Consider the following 19,473-nt stretch of genomic DNA (forward strand, 5'->3'; position numbering starts at 1 on the left):
TTTGATGGTAAAGGATACATAGTTCCCTAGTTAATCATAAGTTTGCTACGTCTTACATCAGAAACAGTGCCCTCCCTACCAACACACACACACACACACACACACACACACAGCCCCACACACCCTTAACATTCCTGTGTTTGTTTCAATTACAAGTTTTGAGAAAGGTACCATTATTGTATTATATAAATTTGCAATCATATATTCTTATACAAATATTATTAAAGTACATATATAGTTATAATGCTACTGTCCACTGAGAGCTGGTATGTCTCTTCCGTAGTGCTGATAACACATTTTTCTACCCTACCAAACTACCCCCATTCTCAAACCCCTTTTGATTTACAGTTTATAACATTTTATTCTAGATTTTTTGTTCATACCATCAAACATTATCAGCCCTTGAGTTTATATTCTTGTAAGCTTGTCCAGTGAATTACAATACATTCTTTAATTATTTAACTTTGTTTTCTCCTCAATGAAAAAACTGAAATGAGCTTTAAACTTTTTGACTTTGTGACAAAGGATATTTTTTAAAATGAAGAAACATACACATAAATAAAAGAATCCTGGTAACAACTGTTTTATAAATATGTGACTGTATTTTTTCATGTCCAGAAACTCTTATTGAATAGAATTCAGGTATATTCCTCCAAAACTTGCACGGTTCAGAGATGTTCTAACACCAGGTTTCCATTTGTATTAAAATGGGCAAGATAAGAAAGGCACAGGCTCACTTTATCAATGAAGGACATCCAACACAATCACGAGGCACTGATGACACATAAGCATAGTCAGTCACAAAAAGCAAGTGTTCAAAGTCTTCAGTAACTTTTCTCCCTTTAACATTTGGCAAAATTCAGTCTAGATATTTTAACACCTCAGAAAGAAAAAATAAATAAGAGAGGCTACATTAAAATGTGAGATTACCTATAATGAGTCTTTAAAAATATAAGAAAAGGGATAAAATGAAAGGAAGAGAACACAAATTTCCTATATTCTTAGATTATCCTTCCTTTCTGAGGGTCTCAGATGTCTGAGTGCATCTGCAGAAATGCCAGCTATACCTGAAGATTTAAGAGATTTTTGGTAGTTGCTGACATGGTCCCTCAACACTTAAAGTTTGTATCACAAAAACAAAACTAGCTTGGTTTCTGCTTTTTAGTCCTTTGTTAAAAACCATAAATCAAATTTGGTTATTTAAAAGTGATCTAAAAAAGTTTAAAATAAAAGAAAAAAATATATTCTATTTTCCCAAGAATAAACAGATTACATATTTAGACTTCAGTGGCAAATAAATATAAAGCCAAGCAAGTTCCTCTCCTCTATCTATACAGACTAAGAAAATGGAGTTATTATTTCTTTATTGCTGATGACCACATCACTCAGAACATATCAAGCACTAGTTTCAGAATTTTAGGAGACTTTTTCCATGACACAATATAAAAGATAAAGGTTTAATTTAAGTCAGAGCAGGCAGAATAGATCTGCACTCACAACATCCCTGTTACAAACATATGACAAATGAACAGCAAAACAGCTGAATCTGTTTACATCGTAGCCATTGTCTATGTGATATATAACTACTTGCTTTCGATGGGTTAATACCACCCATTGCAAGACTAGAGATGGCCGTCAACGGAGCATGCCACTTCACAAGTAAGCCTAAGTCTACAACTGCAGAAATAACATGGAAATGTTTCAGCCTATCCAGAATACTTAAATATATTTTTAAATTTTTTCCTAGGAAATTAATTTTGATAGTATTTCCCAAGTCCTTTAACTAAAGGTACCGTGATAATTTCTGTCATTTTACATCAAAATCTATCAGTTTTTTTTTTTTAAACTGTTTCCAGGTATTAGGAATAAGGGAGCTGATACAGCATGTATTCACAATTAATTGTTAATATTTTTCAATAAATTATAATAAACTGTTTTTGCATGCTTAAAAAATTAATTGTAAAGAAAAAAGAAAGAATACCTATAGGAAGATTTTAATAATTTGGTTTTCTTTCTTTTTTTTTTTTTGCTTAAAAACAACCCCCAATATTTATCTCTGACAACACAGTGTGTGTGTATATAAAGTTCATTTCCATGCTTATTACATAAAAATAACTATCAGAAATATCAGTCTATCAGCGTCAGCTGATATATATCCAATCAATTCACTGCAGAAGGGAAAGTAAAACAAAAAATCTAAAGTAATAATTAAAGCTTATAGTTCAATTTTTTTCTGTTTTTCTTTCTTTCTTTCTTTTTTTTTTTTTTTTGCTTGTTTGAAATTTTTTTGGTGGTTTTTTTGGTGCTCTGTTGCAAGCTGCTGATTCCTAGATTAATGGCCTCCAAGTAGATTTGAAAGGAAGCCTGAAGACTTCTTATTTTGCTGTGCTTCTGCTTCCTGGTCTTGTGTAAGTCCCAATTCACTCTCAATTTGATCCAGCTCTGACTGGTCAAGTAGTTCAAAGTCATCACCTTCTTCAGTGTCTGTGTCTTCTCCTGGGCTGGGTGCAGCCTGAGAGATCGCTTGCTGCACACCCTCTAACTGGTCTTTGATAGCAGCAGTCACTGCGGCAGTGATGACGTTCCCAGCCAGGTTGCTCATCAAGTGAAAGGTTTGGTCACTGTTCAGAGGAAGACTGAGACCAGCTGCTGATTGCCTCTCTTTGCTTGGTCTGTGACCACTGTCCAGCTGTTCCTTTTTTCTCTTCAGCTCAGTGGGCAAGCCAAGGCTTAATTCGTCTTCATCATTTGTTCCCATGCCATTTTCTAGAGATGGAAAATCCGAAAGATCTCGAGAGAAAACTTCCTCACTAGGTCGGTCAAGATCTGTGAAATGTATAACAGAAGTTCATGCTTAAGTGCCATAACAAATTTGACATAAAAGAGCTGTCTAAAAGATACCTGACTTTAATCTGAACCCTCTGGGCAACTTTGGCATCCATCTATCCTCCTGAGGCAACCTGAATCAATTTAACCACATACTGGACCCCTCCCAAATCTGCAACACTCTCTTTACAAACACATCCCCCTCCCAAAGATACATCCTCTGTATCTTTAGATTTCCTCTTAAGCGCAAAACACTGTAAGTAATGATTTAATATTCAACCTTGTCTAATATTAGCTTGAGGCTTTGACTACAGTTTAAGCATTCACTATAAAAATGCCGTCCTGCTCCTAGGTGGGGAACTATCTTAAGCCAATGTGCATATGGATTATCATGAAATAAAAAATACTTCAATTGGAAGTTTTCATGGGTTCTGGCATATCAGATAGTGAATATTATCCAGCCTCAGTATTTTCATACATGGAGAGCTATCTGAGTATCTGAAACCTGTGTTTGTTTAAATCAATGAAAAGAAGATACTGTTCCTTCTATTCCATATTCAGCGCAACAGCTATGGAAACATCTGTCTCTCTGTAACTACAGCTGAAATTGATCATCCTAAGATTTAGGATATTTGAAATGTCAGATTAGGAGGTCAACTGATTATATTGGTTTTATTTTTCATAGAAAATCTTTCACTGTAACAGTTAACTCCTTATAATAGTGATTTGAAATCAATTCAATTAGTGAAAAGCCTTACATCTGAGTTTTATTATTATTGTCCCTTTTATTGTGTAAATTGGAGATAGGATGCTTAAGAACAAAGCACTCATTATCTTGATCTTTAAAATGACCTCAACTGTAGAAATTGAATGAGCTTGAACTTGTAGAGCTTGAATAAGCTTCAGTGATCTTCTTGTTCTAATGTACTTTAAAGATGAGGGAATTGAGGCCCACAAAAATGTCACCTATTCAAGGTCATATAGTCATCTAGTGACACAGGCAAGACTCCACTTGGGTCTCCCAAGCTCCAAACCCATCTTCTTTCAAACACTGCACAGCCTCGCTCCCTCTTTGCTATAGAAAAGAAAGAATGTTCTTGGAAAATAACTATGAAACAGTTTATTCATCTAGTCTGCTCATGTGTTCAGTATATGGCTAAGACCACTTAAAATAATCCAGTGAGACTAACAAAAGTTATTGCACAAGCGTTGTCTCTCATTTGAGGTTACAGATAGAATTTGCATTAGTAAACAACCCTGTGTTCTCCTATATTAAATTGTATTTAACCTAATTATTAAAAACAAAGAAGCTTTTTATTTTTTTATTTATTTATTTTTTTTTTGAGACAGAGTCTCACTCTGTTGCCCAGGCTAGAGTGAGTGCCATGGCGTCAGCCTAGCTCACAGCAACCTCAAACTCCTGAGCTCAAGTGATCCTCCTGTCTCAGCCTCCCGAGTAGCTGGGACTACAGGCATGCGCCACCATGCCCGGCTAATTTTTTCTATATATATATTTTTAGCTGTTCATATAACTTCTTTCTATTTTTAGTAGAGGTGGGGTCTCGCTCTTGCTCAGGCTGGTCTCGAACTCCTGAGCTCAAACGATCCGCCCACCTCGGCCTCCCAGAGTGCTAGGATTACAGGCGTGAGCCACCGCGCCCGGCCAAAGAAGCTTTTTAAACTTTGAAGACACATATGAGAAACTCTGGAGTCAGTTTTGTACTCGGGCAACTTGGCTTCTGTACTTTAGCTCCTCTCAATGAGGACTGGTCCTGAATGGACAGGACTAGCTTCTTTCTCTCCTCTCGTTATTGCTATAAGCAATGCCACCAGACATTTCAGAAGGTAATGTTTAAAAATGTTTCGATTTTTTTTCTTTTCAAAATAAAAGATTTGGACAATGAGTTAGATTTCCGCCCCCTCCCCCTGCCCCTGCCTCATACTTTGTAAAATGTAACAGCTTTTGAGATATAATTCATATACCAAAAAACTCACCCTTCTATAGTATATTCACCAAGCTGCACAACCATTACCGCTAATTCTAGAACATTTTCATCACTCCAAAAAGAAACTCACACCAATTAATAGTCACTCAGGACTCCCTCCTTCCTCCAGTCCCTAACAACCACTAACCTATCTTCCCTCTATAAGGACTTGCCTGTGCTGGACATTTCACGTAAGTGCACCTTTTGTGTCTGGCTTCTTTCACTTTGCATTCGGTTTTCAAGGTTCATCCATATCATAGCAAATATCAGTACTTCATTCACTTTTTTTTTTTTTCCAGACAGAGTCTTGCTTGTCCCCCTTGCTAGAGTACAGTGCATCACCATAGCTCACTGCAACCTCAAACTCTTGAGCTCAAGCGATCCTTCTGCCTCAGCCTCTTTAGTATCCGGGAGTACAGGCATGAGCTACAGCGGCCGGCTAATTTTTTTTTTTTATATTTTTTGTAGAGATGGGGGGGGGTCTCACTCTTGCTCAGGCTGGTCTCGAACTCCTGACCTCAAAGTGATCCTCCCACCTTGGCCTCCCAGAGTGCTAGGATCATAGGCATGAGCCACTACACCTGGCCTTCATTCATCTTTATAACCAAAGACTACTCCACTGTATAGATATACCACATTTTATTTATCCATTCAATAGTTGACACAAGGTAAATATTTTCACATGCATTCATAATAATAAAAATAAGGATATCCAGAAATATTAGCATACCATCGGAAGTGTCTGTCTGTGGAGTGTATCCTTCTGAAAGGTTGAAGGTCCCGTTATCAGTCCAGGACACCTCTGAGACGTCTGTGTCAGACACAGATAACTCTTTGGCAGCAACAGTGAGGCTAATCTGTGTTAACATAAATACCAGCGACACATTTTAAACTGCTGAAGGAAATACTTTGAAAGATCCATACTAACCCCCAAAATGTCAGAATAATAAAAACTAGATGAGTATTTTCCTTTTGAAATCATTCAATCATGTTACAGAAATAGGAGGAGTCTATTAGAAAAATCATTCATCTTTGGTACATGTAAATAATTTTACAGTCAAACCACACAGGAATTGAAAACTAAACAAAAAAATACCTTAGGACAAAGAGCTGAAAAGTCTAATTCACTGTCATCTTTGTGACTTTTTTCTTTATCTGCTTCTGTTGAGAAAAAATTTGGAAGCTTTCAGTTTCTTGGCCGGCTTGGACATGGTGTAGTTATTTCATTATATATTCTTACCCCACATTCTGCAAGACCTCCATATAATTAACTGTGTGCATGTAACAAACCTCACATATCTGTAAAATGTTTGATTTAAAGGAAATGGTCCACATTCGTGGCTCTCATAGTGTGGTCCCTGAACCCCCAGCAGCAGCAGCCCTGAGAACTTTTCGGAAATGCAGGTTCTCAGGCCCTACCCTAGATCTACTGCATCAGAAACTCTGGGGTGGGGCCCAGCAAGGTGTGCTTTAATAAGCCTCCCAGGTGGCTCTGGTGCATGTTTGAGAACCCAGAAGGTCATAGGCCAAGTTAAAAAGTGAAAAATGATCATACTGGTTTTTCCTCTATTTTCTTTTCCTTCCCCTGTTCTTTCAATCCCCTCTCACATGGCTCCCACTCTCTTAGCCCTACCTGTGTTATTTTTTTATTTGCAGTAATAGTCCAACCCAAAACAAAACAAAGTAAATCACAAATAGCAAAATATAAAGTGTTGAGGCCTTTTCTCCCTCCCCAGACAACTTGGATTTAAAAGTCAATTTATTTAATTGTATGTTTGAGAAAAGAACAAAAGTCTAAATAGGAAAGGATATATATATATATATATATATATATATATACATATATATATATATATATACATACATATATCTTACTTTGTGGGGATTTTAGCTTCTATCATAATATTTAGTAAAAGGCTAAAGGTACCCTGAACTGTATTAAAGGTGATTTCATAAAAAGAGCCTGTTAATGTCTCATTTCACGCACAGAATCTAAAATTCAGACTTTACCTACCTGATCTCTCACGTCTCTTCTGATTAATATATTCTCCAATTCCAAAATCTAGTTTCAGCAGAACTGACTTGATTTTGCTGTATATTTTTTGTCCAATATCATTACACTTAAACAGTGGACACAAAAATGCACACAGTACTGAAATAAAAGAAGGAAGAGAATTGAGGTAAAATGCCCTTCATTTTAAAAGGCTACATCTTAGTATTTCACAAAATAATATGTTCTCTTACCAAAAAAATAGAAGTTTTGGTTTTTTAGGGAAATGCCTCTGTAAAATAAATTTATAATTTCTATTCTTCTCCTGTAAACATTTTCTATTAAATACTACAAGCGCACGTGCGTGCACTCACTCACACACACACGCACACACACACACATGCTCCATGCTCATAGTCATCGTTTTCAGACTTGCAATTAGATCAGCTCCCTCCCCTCAATCCTTTTACACTCAAAACTTATAGAAAGGTTACATGTTTTCCAGACAACAGTCCTGGATTAAAACTTCAACTCTATTTATTAAATGCCATTTTACATTGGGAAAGTTATTATTATCTACTAGCTTCTCATCAGTAATACTGGGATAATAACATTATTTCTTGGGGTTATTGTGAAGTGTAAATGAGATTAATGCAAACCATCTAAATAAAGCCTTGCCCAAATTAGACTCTCATTCCCCAGCCCTCTTCTCCTTTAACTCCTAAATAATGTAGATCAAAGAGGCCTGATATTATATTGTATATGAGTTCTATCTGGGAAAACAGATTTTCGCTCCAACCATTTGCCATTTGTATTATGCATTAAGAATACAAAAAGAAATGAAGATGGCCACACTGAATGTACTGTATTCCTAAATTCATTTCTTTGTTGTTAGGAAATGTCCCCTACTATCTTTTTAAAATAGGAGTAGCAAACTCAAATATCTCTAGAGACCAAGAAATTATATGTAAAATTTAAAAGCCAATATGAGAAAAATAGGAAAATATGAGAGTTAATTAAGTGGAGAGTAACTGTCCAGGTTACAGTTCCAGATCTTCATATTTTTCAGGAGAAGCAGAAATTCTACACTTTTTAAACAGCATTTTTTTATAGTTGACAAATTAAAATTGTATATTTAAAGTGGTAAGAATTTGGTAAGTTTTGACATATGTACACACCTAAGAAAGTATTACCACAATCAAGATAGTGAACATATCTGCCACCCCCAAAAGCTTCCTCATGTTATTAATCCTTCTGTCCTGCCTCTCCTTGCACTCACCCACCTCATCCCCAGGTAACCACTGGCCTGCTTTGTCACTAAAGATTAGTTTGAATTTTCTAGAATTATATATAAATATAATCATATAATATATGTACATACATATTCTCTTATTGGGCTTCTTCCACTCAGCCTAATTATTTGGGGATTTATCCATAATGTTGCATGTACTAATGTTTAGTGCTCAGCAGTAACCCATTGTATGGATATACCACATAATGGTATATGGTAACAGTTTGTTTATCCATTCACCTGTTGATGGACACATGGACTGTATTCTGCTTTTGGCTACTACAAATAAACCTGGTATGTACATTCACGAACAAATCTTTGTGCAGACAAATGCTTTCATTTCTCTTGGGTAAACACCTACCTGTAGGATGGCTGAGTCATATAGTAGTTTTTAAGAAACTGCCAAACCATTATCCAAAGTGATTTTGCCATTCTACCTTCCCACAAACAGTATGTGAGAATTCCGGTTGTTCTATAGCCTTCATATAGTCAGTATTTTGTATTTTAGCCATTCTGGTGAGGGTGCAATGGTGTCTCATTTTGGTTTTACAGAACATGCAAAAGACAAAGGTCTTGGTGTATTTTGTGGGGGTGGGGCATAGAGCTTATTTATAGTTTTACTGACATAAGTGAACATAAAATTATTCACTGTATATTCACTAGCTATTCTTCCAACTTTAAAATATATAAAAATATCTCTAGGAAAAAAGAAGAAACTTTGCAGAACAAGAGAATAAAGGATAATCTCCTTTTTGTTGTATAATTAAGAACTCATCCCTCTTCTTCCAAACTATAGAAGGTCTGTTGACCATAAATGATACCATATCTATCACACAAATTAGCCAAATGTTCTACTATATACTTACATAGTAGATAGCTGAGTATAACCCCAGGAATGTAACTTCCCAAGATCGTAAAAAATGTGCACACACTGCAGACCAGGAGACAAAACTAGAAATAACACAGACAGTTATGCATAGCACTGACATTTTGGAGCACAGGATTCATACACAATATTGTATCTATAAGAGACATGTCAGGTTATGGCAAGTGTTTTTCAAACAGCATTCTTCTGCATTTAGTTCTAATGACTGTTGCATTCAACCGGCCTTAGTCCACTTCAGCACTTAGTAATAATCATTTGAGGGCACAGGAGCTAATTTCTGACACTGACAACGACAACTGCCATTACTCATGCCTGTGACTGTATTACTGCCAGATATAAGAGAACAGAAGAGTAGTATGTCCCCAGAAACCCTTTTTATTCAGCATCATTTAATGAAAGTAATGCAGCCAGATAACTAAATCTGCAAGTTCAGACTACCACTATAAGCCCATCAAAATTCATAAAAACACAACAAAACATGTTACAGAAATTAGAGGCATCTATGCAAATCTAATGTAATTTACACAGCTGGAGATCTTCTGGGATAAATCCATGACCATTACTATCCTCCCTCCTAACCATATCCTCCACTCAAATTGACCCCACTTCTATGTCACCTAGAAACCAAATGCAAATGAAATGAAACTCCTACGGTAAAATCTGATTATTTTCCTTTTCTCTGGTATTTACCGTTAAAAAAATCTTGGTTGTTTTAAGAAATTAAAAAACAACCTACAGAAAATCTCCTTAATTCCCATTAGAAACATCAAGACAGAAAAATTGTCCCATAAAGTCTTCATGTAATTTCCACACTCCAGTCTTGAACTATCTTACTTTTTATCTTTATTTGTGGTATTTAATTAAACTGAGAAGCAAGCAAAGAAAATTCATTAACGGAATTTCCAAAAGACACATGAAACAGGCATACAGCCTCTGATAAATAACTGATTAAGAGAGCAAGGGGGTCTAAATTTAAGGTTAACTGATTTGTTATTCTTTGGCAGAGGGTCAATAAATTCACTACTCAAAAGGGGAACTGATCAACTTGTGGAACAAAATAAAAAGATGCTTCTCAAACAACAAGGGATCTTGAAAGAATTTGGAATTCTAGAAACATAATGGAAAAGGAAAGGCCATAAAAGTCAAAAGGACAAATAAGTGAATAAAACCATTACTATGTCCAGAATTTAGTTTTATAAAGGGATTTCTTTTTTTTTTTTTTTTTTTTGTTGAGACAGAGTCTCACTTTGTTGCCCAGGCTAGAGTGAGTGCCATGGCGTCAGCTTAGCTCACAGCAACCTCAAACTCCTGGGCTTAAGCGATCCTACTGCCTCAGCCTCCCGAGTAGCTGGGACTACAGGCATGAGCCACTATGCCCGGCTAATTTTTTCTATATAGATTTTTAGTTGTCCATATAATGTCTTTCTATTTTTAGTAGAGACGGGGTCTCGCTCTTGCTCAGGCTGGTCTCGAACTCCAACCTCGAGCGATCCACCCGCCTCGGCCTCCCAGAGTGCTAGGATTACAGGCGTGAGCCACCGCGCCCGGCCAAGGGATTTCTTATCATCCCCTAGATTTGCAGCATTTTCATCTTAAGTTAATTGCTGTGGGGCACATTAATGCAACCAAATGCAGAAGTTTGAAGTTTAGAATCTTCCAAAAATATGCTTAATTACTTCAGTAAAATAGGCATCAACAATACATCGTACCCTCCCATACGGATATCTATTCTAAAAATTACCTTCATTGATTTAAAAAATATATCCAAATATAGCACTGCCACTTTGATGTGTTCAAAATGTCTCCAAACATAATTCTATTATTTAATACTAGTGAAGTTGTGAGATTGCCTGTACATGGTTCAATGAGAGGGATTTTAAATGCTGACATTCCTAGTTCTTTTTTTTTTTTTTTTTTTTGTTGAGACAGAGTCTCACTTTGTTGCCCAGGCTAGAGTGAGTGCCGTGGCGTCAGCTTAGCTCACAGCAACCTCAGACTCCTCGGCTCAAGCGATCCTCCTGCCTCAGCCTCCCGAGTAGCTGGGACTACAGGCATGCGCCACCATGCCCGGCTAATTTTTTCTATATAGATTTTTAGTTGTCCATATAATGTCTTTCTATTTTTAGTAGAGACGGGGTCTCACTCAGGCTGGTCTCGAACTCCTGACCTTGAGCAATCCACCCGCCTCGGCCTCCCAGAGTGCTAGGATTACAGGCGTGAGCCACCGCGCCCGGCCATTCCTAGTTCTTCATTCCAACTACAGGTGGATATTCGAGAAACTTGGAAGCAACACCCGAGCTATCAAGACAGTCGATCTGAGTTAGAGCTGCCTCTACACATAAAATAACTCAAGTGTGTGCACTGCGCCATGTAATCCCTCTCCAGCCACTCAAGACTCTTCCCCTCATGGATTTGCACCTTAATTGGAAAAATACTTTTTGTTTATATAATCACTAGATGCTTTGTCAAAAGTTTTCTTTCTGAAATAAATCATACGAGAATCTCCACTTTTTAGACTGAAAGTGAGACTCAGTTATCTTGGAATGTACCCTGAAAGGACTACATGTTCGTTTCATCTCCCTTTGACATCAACACCAGGCTAAATATGGTAACCGAAAGTCTTGAGACTTTTTCTCTTTGGTCTGGCTGATAAGACCAATCACCATTCATTCTAGTTTATGAGCTAGATAAATATGTATAAAAACCAATCCAATTTCAAATGTCAGGTTGAGGATTCTCTAGTGTTCACACACTAACATTTCTGAACCTCGCTGATACCAGTGCTTAAGGAACATGTTCCTAGTATATTATTAATATATTTGGAATATCTTATGAGCTGATAAAAGACGTTAGTTCATCTGTTTCCAAGTATGTCGCACATTTTAAAACACATTCTTATACTGTAAAACTTGCCTTGCCAGGGCTCTGCTGTTTAAAAAGAGACATCTCTTGGAGAAATATGCTGAAATTCATCCATGATTCTGCAATACAGTGGCTGAGTCTGGGCCTTTCATCTGGTTTGGAATTGATAACTTCCCAGCTAAAGAGAGAGACAGACAGAAAAAAAGTAACTGGATTTTAGATGATTCAGTCAATATTCACGGCTTCAGCAAATACAAATTGAGCATCTACTGTTGGCCACAGCCCCTGGAAGAGCCCTGTGCATTCAGAGGTGAACGAGCCAGATACCTGCTCCAGGAAGCTCATGTGCCAAAAGAAACAATTAGCTATATCATTAATTATACAATTATAACAAGGGAAACACTGAGGAAGGACCAGGTGGGGGCTTGGAGACATCTTTTCTGAAGTCATTTTTTAAATTTCTAATTTTTAACTATTATGGGTACATAACTGTTGTCTATCTTTATAGGATACATGTGATGTTTTGGTACAGGCATACAAGTACATTAATCAAATTGGGGTAACTGGGGTATCCATCACTTTAAGCATTCATCATTTCTTTGTGTTAGGAACATTCCAATTCCACTCTTTTAGTTATTTTAAAGTACACACTAACTTACTGTTGACTATGGTCACTTTGTTGTGCTATCAAATATTGTTCATTCTGTCTAGTTATCTAACTATATTTTTGTGAAGTCATTTTTAAACTCAGATCCGGAATGGATTCACAGTTCACCATAAGGGCTCCAGAGAGACCAATGTCCAATATACGCAGAGGCCCTGGGTGGGAAGGAGCTAATGGTGCCATCCTATTGGTGTCCCGGTGTGGCTCCAGCAAAGTGGCCCAGAAGATTAATGTAGGAAGCTGGGAAGGACGAGGGACCTAGACTGTACAGGGCCGTACAGGACTTGTTAGAAACGTTTTAAACCTTAAGGATCAAGAAGCCACAGTACTTACAAAGAAATCTTGGCCTTAAGCATATAATAATAATTATTAGTAAACACCAACAGTATATTTTCAATATACACAGTGGTTGGTCAACTCTATAAAACATTGTTAAACTCAGGATCTCACAATACTCCCTATTTTCTAGAGTTATCTTTTTCCGATCATCATGTAGAATGTGTTGAATGTGATGCACAGGCCAGGAAATGTGCTGTGACCCTGCCCTCATTTTTCCACAAGAACTTCCGAAAGCTAAAAACTAGAAGCCACCACTCCGGGAAGAAGACATGCGTATGCAAATACATGTCATTCCCTAAAATTCCAATGGCATCAAGCTTAATTCCTGCTCTTGCAATCCTAATTTATACATGTTCAAACAAGCTGTGTCAAGGGCCCTCAAATTCATTCACTCAAGAGATAATTAGTGCCTATCATGTTGAAGACACTGCCACAGAGCTGTGGATACGGCAATAAACAAATGCAGCAAAGTTTCTAGCACATGATAAAAATTATCAGTAACCTCTAATCTGAGCTGTGATTATTAAATATCAGAGTGAAGGTGACCTTTGGATTGAACTCCCATACCCCTAGGACAAATCAAAACTACGTGGGCCCTTACATGCTGAATTACACAGAAGTTGTGTACATAGATTCTGTCACTTTTTAATATATTTTGAATAGTATGACAATTTGTAAATTAATTAAAATTCCTTTTTAAAATACAATTTTTAATTCGAGTTTAAATGAGCACAATAGCATCAAAAAGGGTGGGGGGAGTAATCTAATTTTTCTTCCTCTTGGTTCCATCAGCCTCAACTACTGCTCTAGAAGGTCACTGTGCTACCAGTTGTCCAGATGTTACTCCCCCAGGTAGACATTCGCAGAAGGATTTTCTGCCTGTCATAAGAAATGCACTTTCGGGGATGTCTAGCTGTCAGGGAGCAGTTTATGTCTCCATGAACTCTACTTCCTCTTAAATCACTGAGCAAACTCGTTTCCACTGGTGACCAAATCTGGCACCAGGTTTGCAGACCCCGTGAATGATTCCAGACCTCTTAAACAAAAAAACACTTTAAGTGAATGGCTAAGAAGCCAATATCTGTAACAAAATGTTGCCAATACATCTGCTTAATGGGAAAAGATTTTGCACAGGAGAGCAAAAGCTGCATGGCAAAGGAAATGTAAGGTCATTAAATTGTGGTCTCTTTTCTCAGAACAACACAGGCTTTGGGGCAAATTGGCACAGACAGGCGAGGTTACTGTTCAGTTTAATGAGACCATGAAGACAGAAACACAGATTTTAATTTCTGTTCTGTATGTACATTGAGTAGCTATTTAAGGATTCAGTTAAACTGTCTGGCAAATATAATTCTAACAAAAATCAATGAAAAACTTATGACGGAAGGATTTGATTAACATTCTTTTAAAGATTAGAATGGTACCAACATTAACAAAAGAGAAGAAGAAAAGATAAAGATGGAATAAATGAACATTTCATATTTTGAAACAAATTTAAAATATACTTTCATCAGGACAATGAGCAAATAAGATGAGTTGTGTTCAAGCAATGGAAGACAAAACAACAGTGAAAATGAGTGAACTTAAAACTCTATGTTTGTGTTTAACCTCATAATTATACTATTGAGAAGAAATCACAGAAGAATATATACAGTGTGATTTCATTTATATAAAGTTCAGAGTTGTGGTAGACTAAACAGATTAAGCAAGGAAATGATAAAAACAAAATTCAGGAGAGGGGGCTTAGTAGAGAATGTGACTAGAGCAAGGCATGTAGGAACTTCTTAGGTATTGGTCATGGGCTATTTCTTAACTTAGGTGATGAATACATGAGAATCCACTTCCTACTGTTCCCAAAGCTACAAATATATGTATGTGTATACATACTTTTTATTATGCTAGCAAAAATTGGAAAGAGCCTAGTCTAATACTAAACTACCACTATAGAGATAATTTTAGAGCAAAGAATTCATGTAACTAAATGTACTTTACAGAGATCACAATGAAATAACTAAAAATTCTCATTTGCATTTAAGGGTCTTAACTATTTTCCACAGTGAACTTTAAGTGGATACCATCCATCCATTAATTTATTCATTTATTCAATGAAAAGTTATCAAGTTCCCTTTTTGTGTCTTGGATTATACTAAATGTGTAAAATATTGTTATTTCAAAAACTTGAATTGCCTGTAGCACTAGTCCTTTCTGTGTCTATAGAAAACACTGGTTGGTGGGAAGAAACAAGAGAATATTCACCTTGTGACTATTTTCCAGGTCTATAAGAAAACACTCTTAATTAAATTTCTTCCCTTTGAAAAAGCCCCATTTGATAGTTTTTTTGAACAATAAATTCCATTGTTACTTACATTTATATTAACATAATAACAAATTATAATTGATATTTGAATTATTACAATCGGAATGAGAAATTCATTGTGTACAACCTGAAAATTTATCTAACCAAGTGGGTTTGGAATAGATGGTTGAGAAAAAAAATAAATGTTCAGACTATGCTGAATAAAATTTAATGGAGATATATATGATTTAAGTAATATAGTTATTAATTTATCATAAGACGGGACATTTGATGTCAACTTTTCAAATTCCCTTATTTTATATATGAAGAACATAAAACTCAAATTTTATCAGCATATTTGGGACAAAGCCAAGACCCATGGCTGAGACTCCTGATTTCCAGTACAGTTCTATTTCCTGTAAAACCATGGTCCCCAACCCCTGGGCCACACAACAGGAGGTGAGCAGCAGGTGAGCAAGCAAAAGAAGCGTCATCTGTCTTTACAGCTGCTCCCCATATTTACAGCTGCTCCCCATAGCTCGCCATCCCCGCACCCTCCCCACACCCCCCCCCAAACTGTGGAAAAACTCTCTTCCAAGAAACCCGTTCCTGGTGTCAAAAAGGTTGGGGACCACTGCTTTAACACATGTGCCCTCTTCAAAGGATAAATAAATAAATTCAATGACATCCTTTGAAGACACCACGTTGTAAGTTAGAATGAAAAAGAACATTTCATGTTCCTCCCCACTGCTTCCTAGAACCAGGAAGGATGAGGCATGATTGACCAAACCCACGTGGCATCATGTGAAGACCAGCCCTTTCCAGGAAAATAGAGAACTTCGTGTGCAGAATCCAAATACTCAGCAGAAACTAAGACTCATGCCTGGTGGTTGGTTGACGTTTAATACAGGTGACATCTGCACACACAAGCAGAGTTGCTCCATAATGAAACTCTAGGTTTTCCTAGAGAGCCTTGTTTGGAAAACACATGACCAGAGGAAGGCTCTCCTGTGAATGCTGGGCGCGGCTTGGAAAACAGATCTTTTCCACCGTGTGTGGCCGTCTCCCCACCATCCTTGGCACTGGTCAATGCGCCACATAGGCCCAACTAACATAAAAGGAATTGAAGCATGCCAAAGGCTTCAAAATAGTTTGAGTTTTTACCAAGTTCTTAACCAAAGAGTACGAGTCCTTTGTGACTGAAGCTCATCTAAGGGAGAAAATTAGTCACTAATGGCTTCATTATTAATATTTCCTCCTTAGTTTCAGAGAGAACATGCACTTTCCAGGTTTAGGGGAAAACAAGATTCTTTAGTTCATCCTTCCAAACATCCTGTCTCCCTCCTAACTTTCTCTCACACTTTTGTATTTACTACTGAGTGTACTTACTGCACACTCCAGCCACAAGATAAGGACCATGTAAGAGTCACCCCCAAAGACCATCACCCCCAACTCCTGTACTCTCGGCAAGTCCAGTCCAAGTGGTTCCCAGGGAGAAGTCACTACAATTCCCAGCCCCCCACGGACATGCCATCTTTCCAGTGGGGTTTGCCCAAGGATCACCAGCTGTAAATGCTTCCCCAAAAGGCATCGGCAGATGCCATTTGATTAAGCTTTCCTTCTTTAAGAAAAACTAGTCAGGTGTTTTGACAAGGCCATTCCGCAGTCAAGATAAGCAATTATTTACCAAAGAACCCTAAGCCAGAGCAAAGTGCTTTTTCAGCAGCTGCAGAGGTTATGCATGTGAAACTCTAAGGGAATAAAAATTAAAAAGATGACTTCTTGGACAAACAGCCTCACTTCACCCACAGAAAGAAGCTTTGGCTTCTTGGCAGAATTTGAAGCTAACATCCCTTGTTTCTGCCTCCATATCCCTATTAGAATACAATTAGTTACATACACTAGGTGGTCGGGCCCAAGTAGGCCCTCGTGCAGTCCCTAAAGACGGAGTTGTGAGACCCCCAGGGCACTGCTTAAACAGCAGCTGTCCGGCCTCGCTGGAGAGACGCTGATGGAACAGGCTTGAGTGAGGCTCAGAAATCTGCACCTTTAACAAGTGTCCCAGGTAATCCTGAGGCAGGCATTTCTCACCCTGAGAGCCACTGTGAGAAACAGCCTGGACAGAGTTACACAGAAGACGAGACTTTTGCTTCTGGGCAAGATGGTGGGACACGGAGCTGATATACCCTCCCACCTGAAATAACCGAAAAAACAGACAAAATATAATAAGAAACTACGGTTTCCAAAACCCTGGGCGTTAGGCAAGGAAGGACAGTGACCCCTGAGAGCCAGGAAACCAGCAAGTTTTCCTATGATCACCCAGCTCGCTGCCCTGGAGTTGTGCGGGGGCACCTGGGGGGGCCTGGTGACTCCCTGAGTTGAGGAGACAAGAGTTGAGGGTCCAAGGAGGCGACCCCATACTATGAACACTATTTGGGTGACGGGCACACCTATAGCCAGGACTCAAGCATTACACAAATGATCCACGTAACCTAAATCATTTGTATCCCCTTAATATTTTGACATTAAAAAAAAAAAAACAGAGGTGACCCAAGAAGCCAGAGTTTGCAGGACAGAGTGTCAAGGTCAGAATGCTGTGCAGAGATCACGCTCTGTCGATCTGTGGGGGGGTCCCCTGGAGTCTTCGGCTGAGGACTGACTGGGGTGTGTGTGAGAGGAACCCAGAGGCTGGAAAAGAGTCATCAGAAAGGACAAGGGACAGTGTCTTGTACGAGGAATGATTCCTGGTCCCCACAACTATACTGGAAAACCTCAAAAATGCATGAACGTTGGTAGAGTACTCAGCAGGGTCTTGCTTCAGCAGGAGAGAATAGTCAGCCCTAAACTAAATGCTGCTCTGCTTCTAACAAGTCTTAAAAGCAGGCCCTAAAAGGATAGAACTGATTTTAAGTAACTCAGCTGTCATTTGTAAGAATACAAAGTGGTGGGTTTTGTTATGAACCAAATAACTAAGACAAAGTAGGATCAGAATGATTTTACTTATTTTATTTTCATATGTTTTATCTTTTAAATTTTTGTGTATCTTTTTTCCTTTAAAAATATACTTATCAAATACAATGTTTTAATGTTACATTAAAAGATTTGTCTTTGTGTAGTTTGGCTGCATCAGTGGAATTCTAATGTACTTCGTCTGTGGTTTCAGAATGCAGCACACAGTATTCTCCATTAGGGGGTTCTGTAAGATTGAGAAATATGACACGCCTGTGCTCCTTAAAAATAGATTGTAATTCTGTAAGAGAGAATGTATGCCAGCAGCCTATTCATCTCCTTCACCCAAAGTGTCTTTGAGCACTAGAAAAAATCATGCTGAAACAAATGAATCTTGGCATAGAATAAATAACATCTTTCGGTCTCGTTTCACTTCACTTCTGTTCATTTCAATAAATGTGCATTGAGTGAATGTGAACTGTCACCATTCTTGGTTCCAGGAATTTAGAAATGACTGAGGCACAGCCCCCAACCAATAAAGTTTTACATGTGACCTCACAGTGATTTAGAACACATACACACACACACACACACACACACACACACACTATACAGGAAATTCATCTTTTAAAAATGGCATTTAATTGTATCTAGGGCTATTGGAGAAAAAAATAATTTGAAAACTAAGTTGGGGATTGGATTTGGGAGGAGAACCTGTTAACTACAAGATATTTTATTGTACATTTTATAGGACAATAAACCCTTTTAGCATATACTAATGAACTTAAAAGTCAAAAGAAAGTATTTTGAAAGTTATTGAAGTTGAGAAAGTTATTTGCAATGCAAAAATTATTTTTTAATATATCAAAACTCAAATCGTTTCACATATTTCTTGAGCTTTAGATTTAAGGAGATAATTACCAATGAGACAGGCAACCTGGAGTGGATGGAAAAAGAGGGAAGGGGGGAAAGAATCGTGTGGGGAGGAGAATATGACAGAATTCTGATGGTGGAGTTCTCGGGTCCTGTTAGGCCCCAGAGGCGAGGTGCGAAGCACACCCACCCACGGACACTCCCCCGATTGGAGCCAATTCCCTGTTGCCCTAAGCTGGTTTCAGGCATTTGTAAGATAAAATAAAGTGCTGCATTTTTCAGTGCCAGCAATGGAAAATTGTAGATTTTCAATTATTAGGTAGGCAGGACTATAAAAAATTATAGAATAAGATTGCAAAGATTAGTATGACAGTTTTATTTAGGTGGTAATTTTTAGCAGAAAGGAAAGCTGCAGATAGGCTGAATAATAATTCGATAAAGGCAGTTTATTAACAATTCAAGTATAGGGGGTTACAGGCAGAGTAAAATATGAACAGTAGCTAACACTTACC

At 37.7% G+C, this 19,473-nt stretch overlaps 1 protein-coding gene across 6 annotated transcripts in view; it reads right to left on the minus strand.

Moving 5' to 3' along the window:
• Positions 1–1,093: 1,093 nt before the first annotated feature.
• The window catches only part of RETREG1 (reticulophagy regulator 1), a 129,901-nt gene continuing 111,521 nt past the window's right edge, over positions 1,094–19,473 (minus strand). For 4 of the 6 annotated variants that reach the window (XM_069491994.1, XM_069491995.1, XM_069491993.1 and 1 more), the window contains exons 4-9: positions 11,892–12,018; positions 8,959–9,043; positions 6,826–6,963; positions 5,908–5,972; positions 5,542–5,668; positions 2,023–2,826 (exon numbers count right to left, since the gene is read on the minus strand). In XM_069491994.1, coding sequence (XP_069348095.1) covers positions 2,333–2,826; positions 5,542–5,668; positions 5,908–5,972; positions 6,826–6,963; positions 8,959–9,043; positions 11,892–12,018 — 1,036 coding nt within the window. In that variant the 3' untranslated portion in view covers positions 2,023–2,332. Of the gene's footprint in view, positions 2,827–5,541; positions 5,669–5,907; positions 5,973–6,825; positions 6,964–8,958; positions 9,044–11,891; positions 12,019–19,473 lie in introns of all 6 variants that reach the window. The other 2 variants (XM_069491992.1, XM_069491997.1) reach the window with 1 other exon arrangement.

The sequence above is a fragment of the Eulemur rufifrons genome, chromosome 17, assembly GCF_041146395.1.
Source record: "Eulemur rufifrons isolate Redbay chromosome 17, OSU_ERuf_1, whole genome shotgun sequence".
NCBI classification, from domain to species: Eukaryota; Metazoa; Chordata; class Mammalia; order Primates; family Lemuridae; genus Eulemur; species Eulemur rufifrons.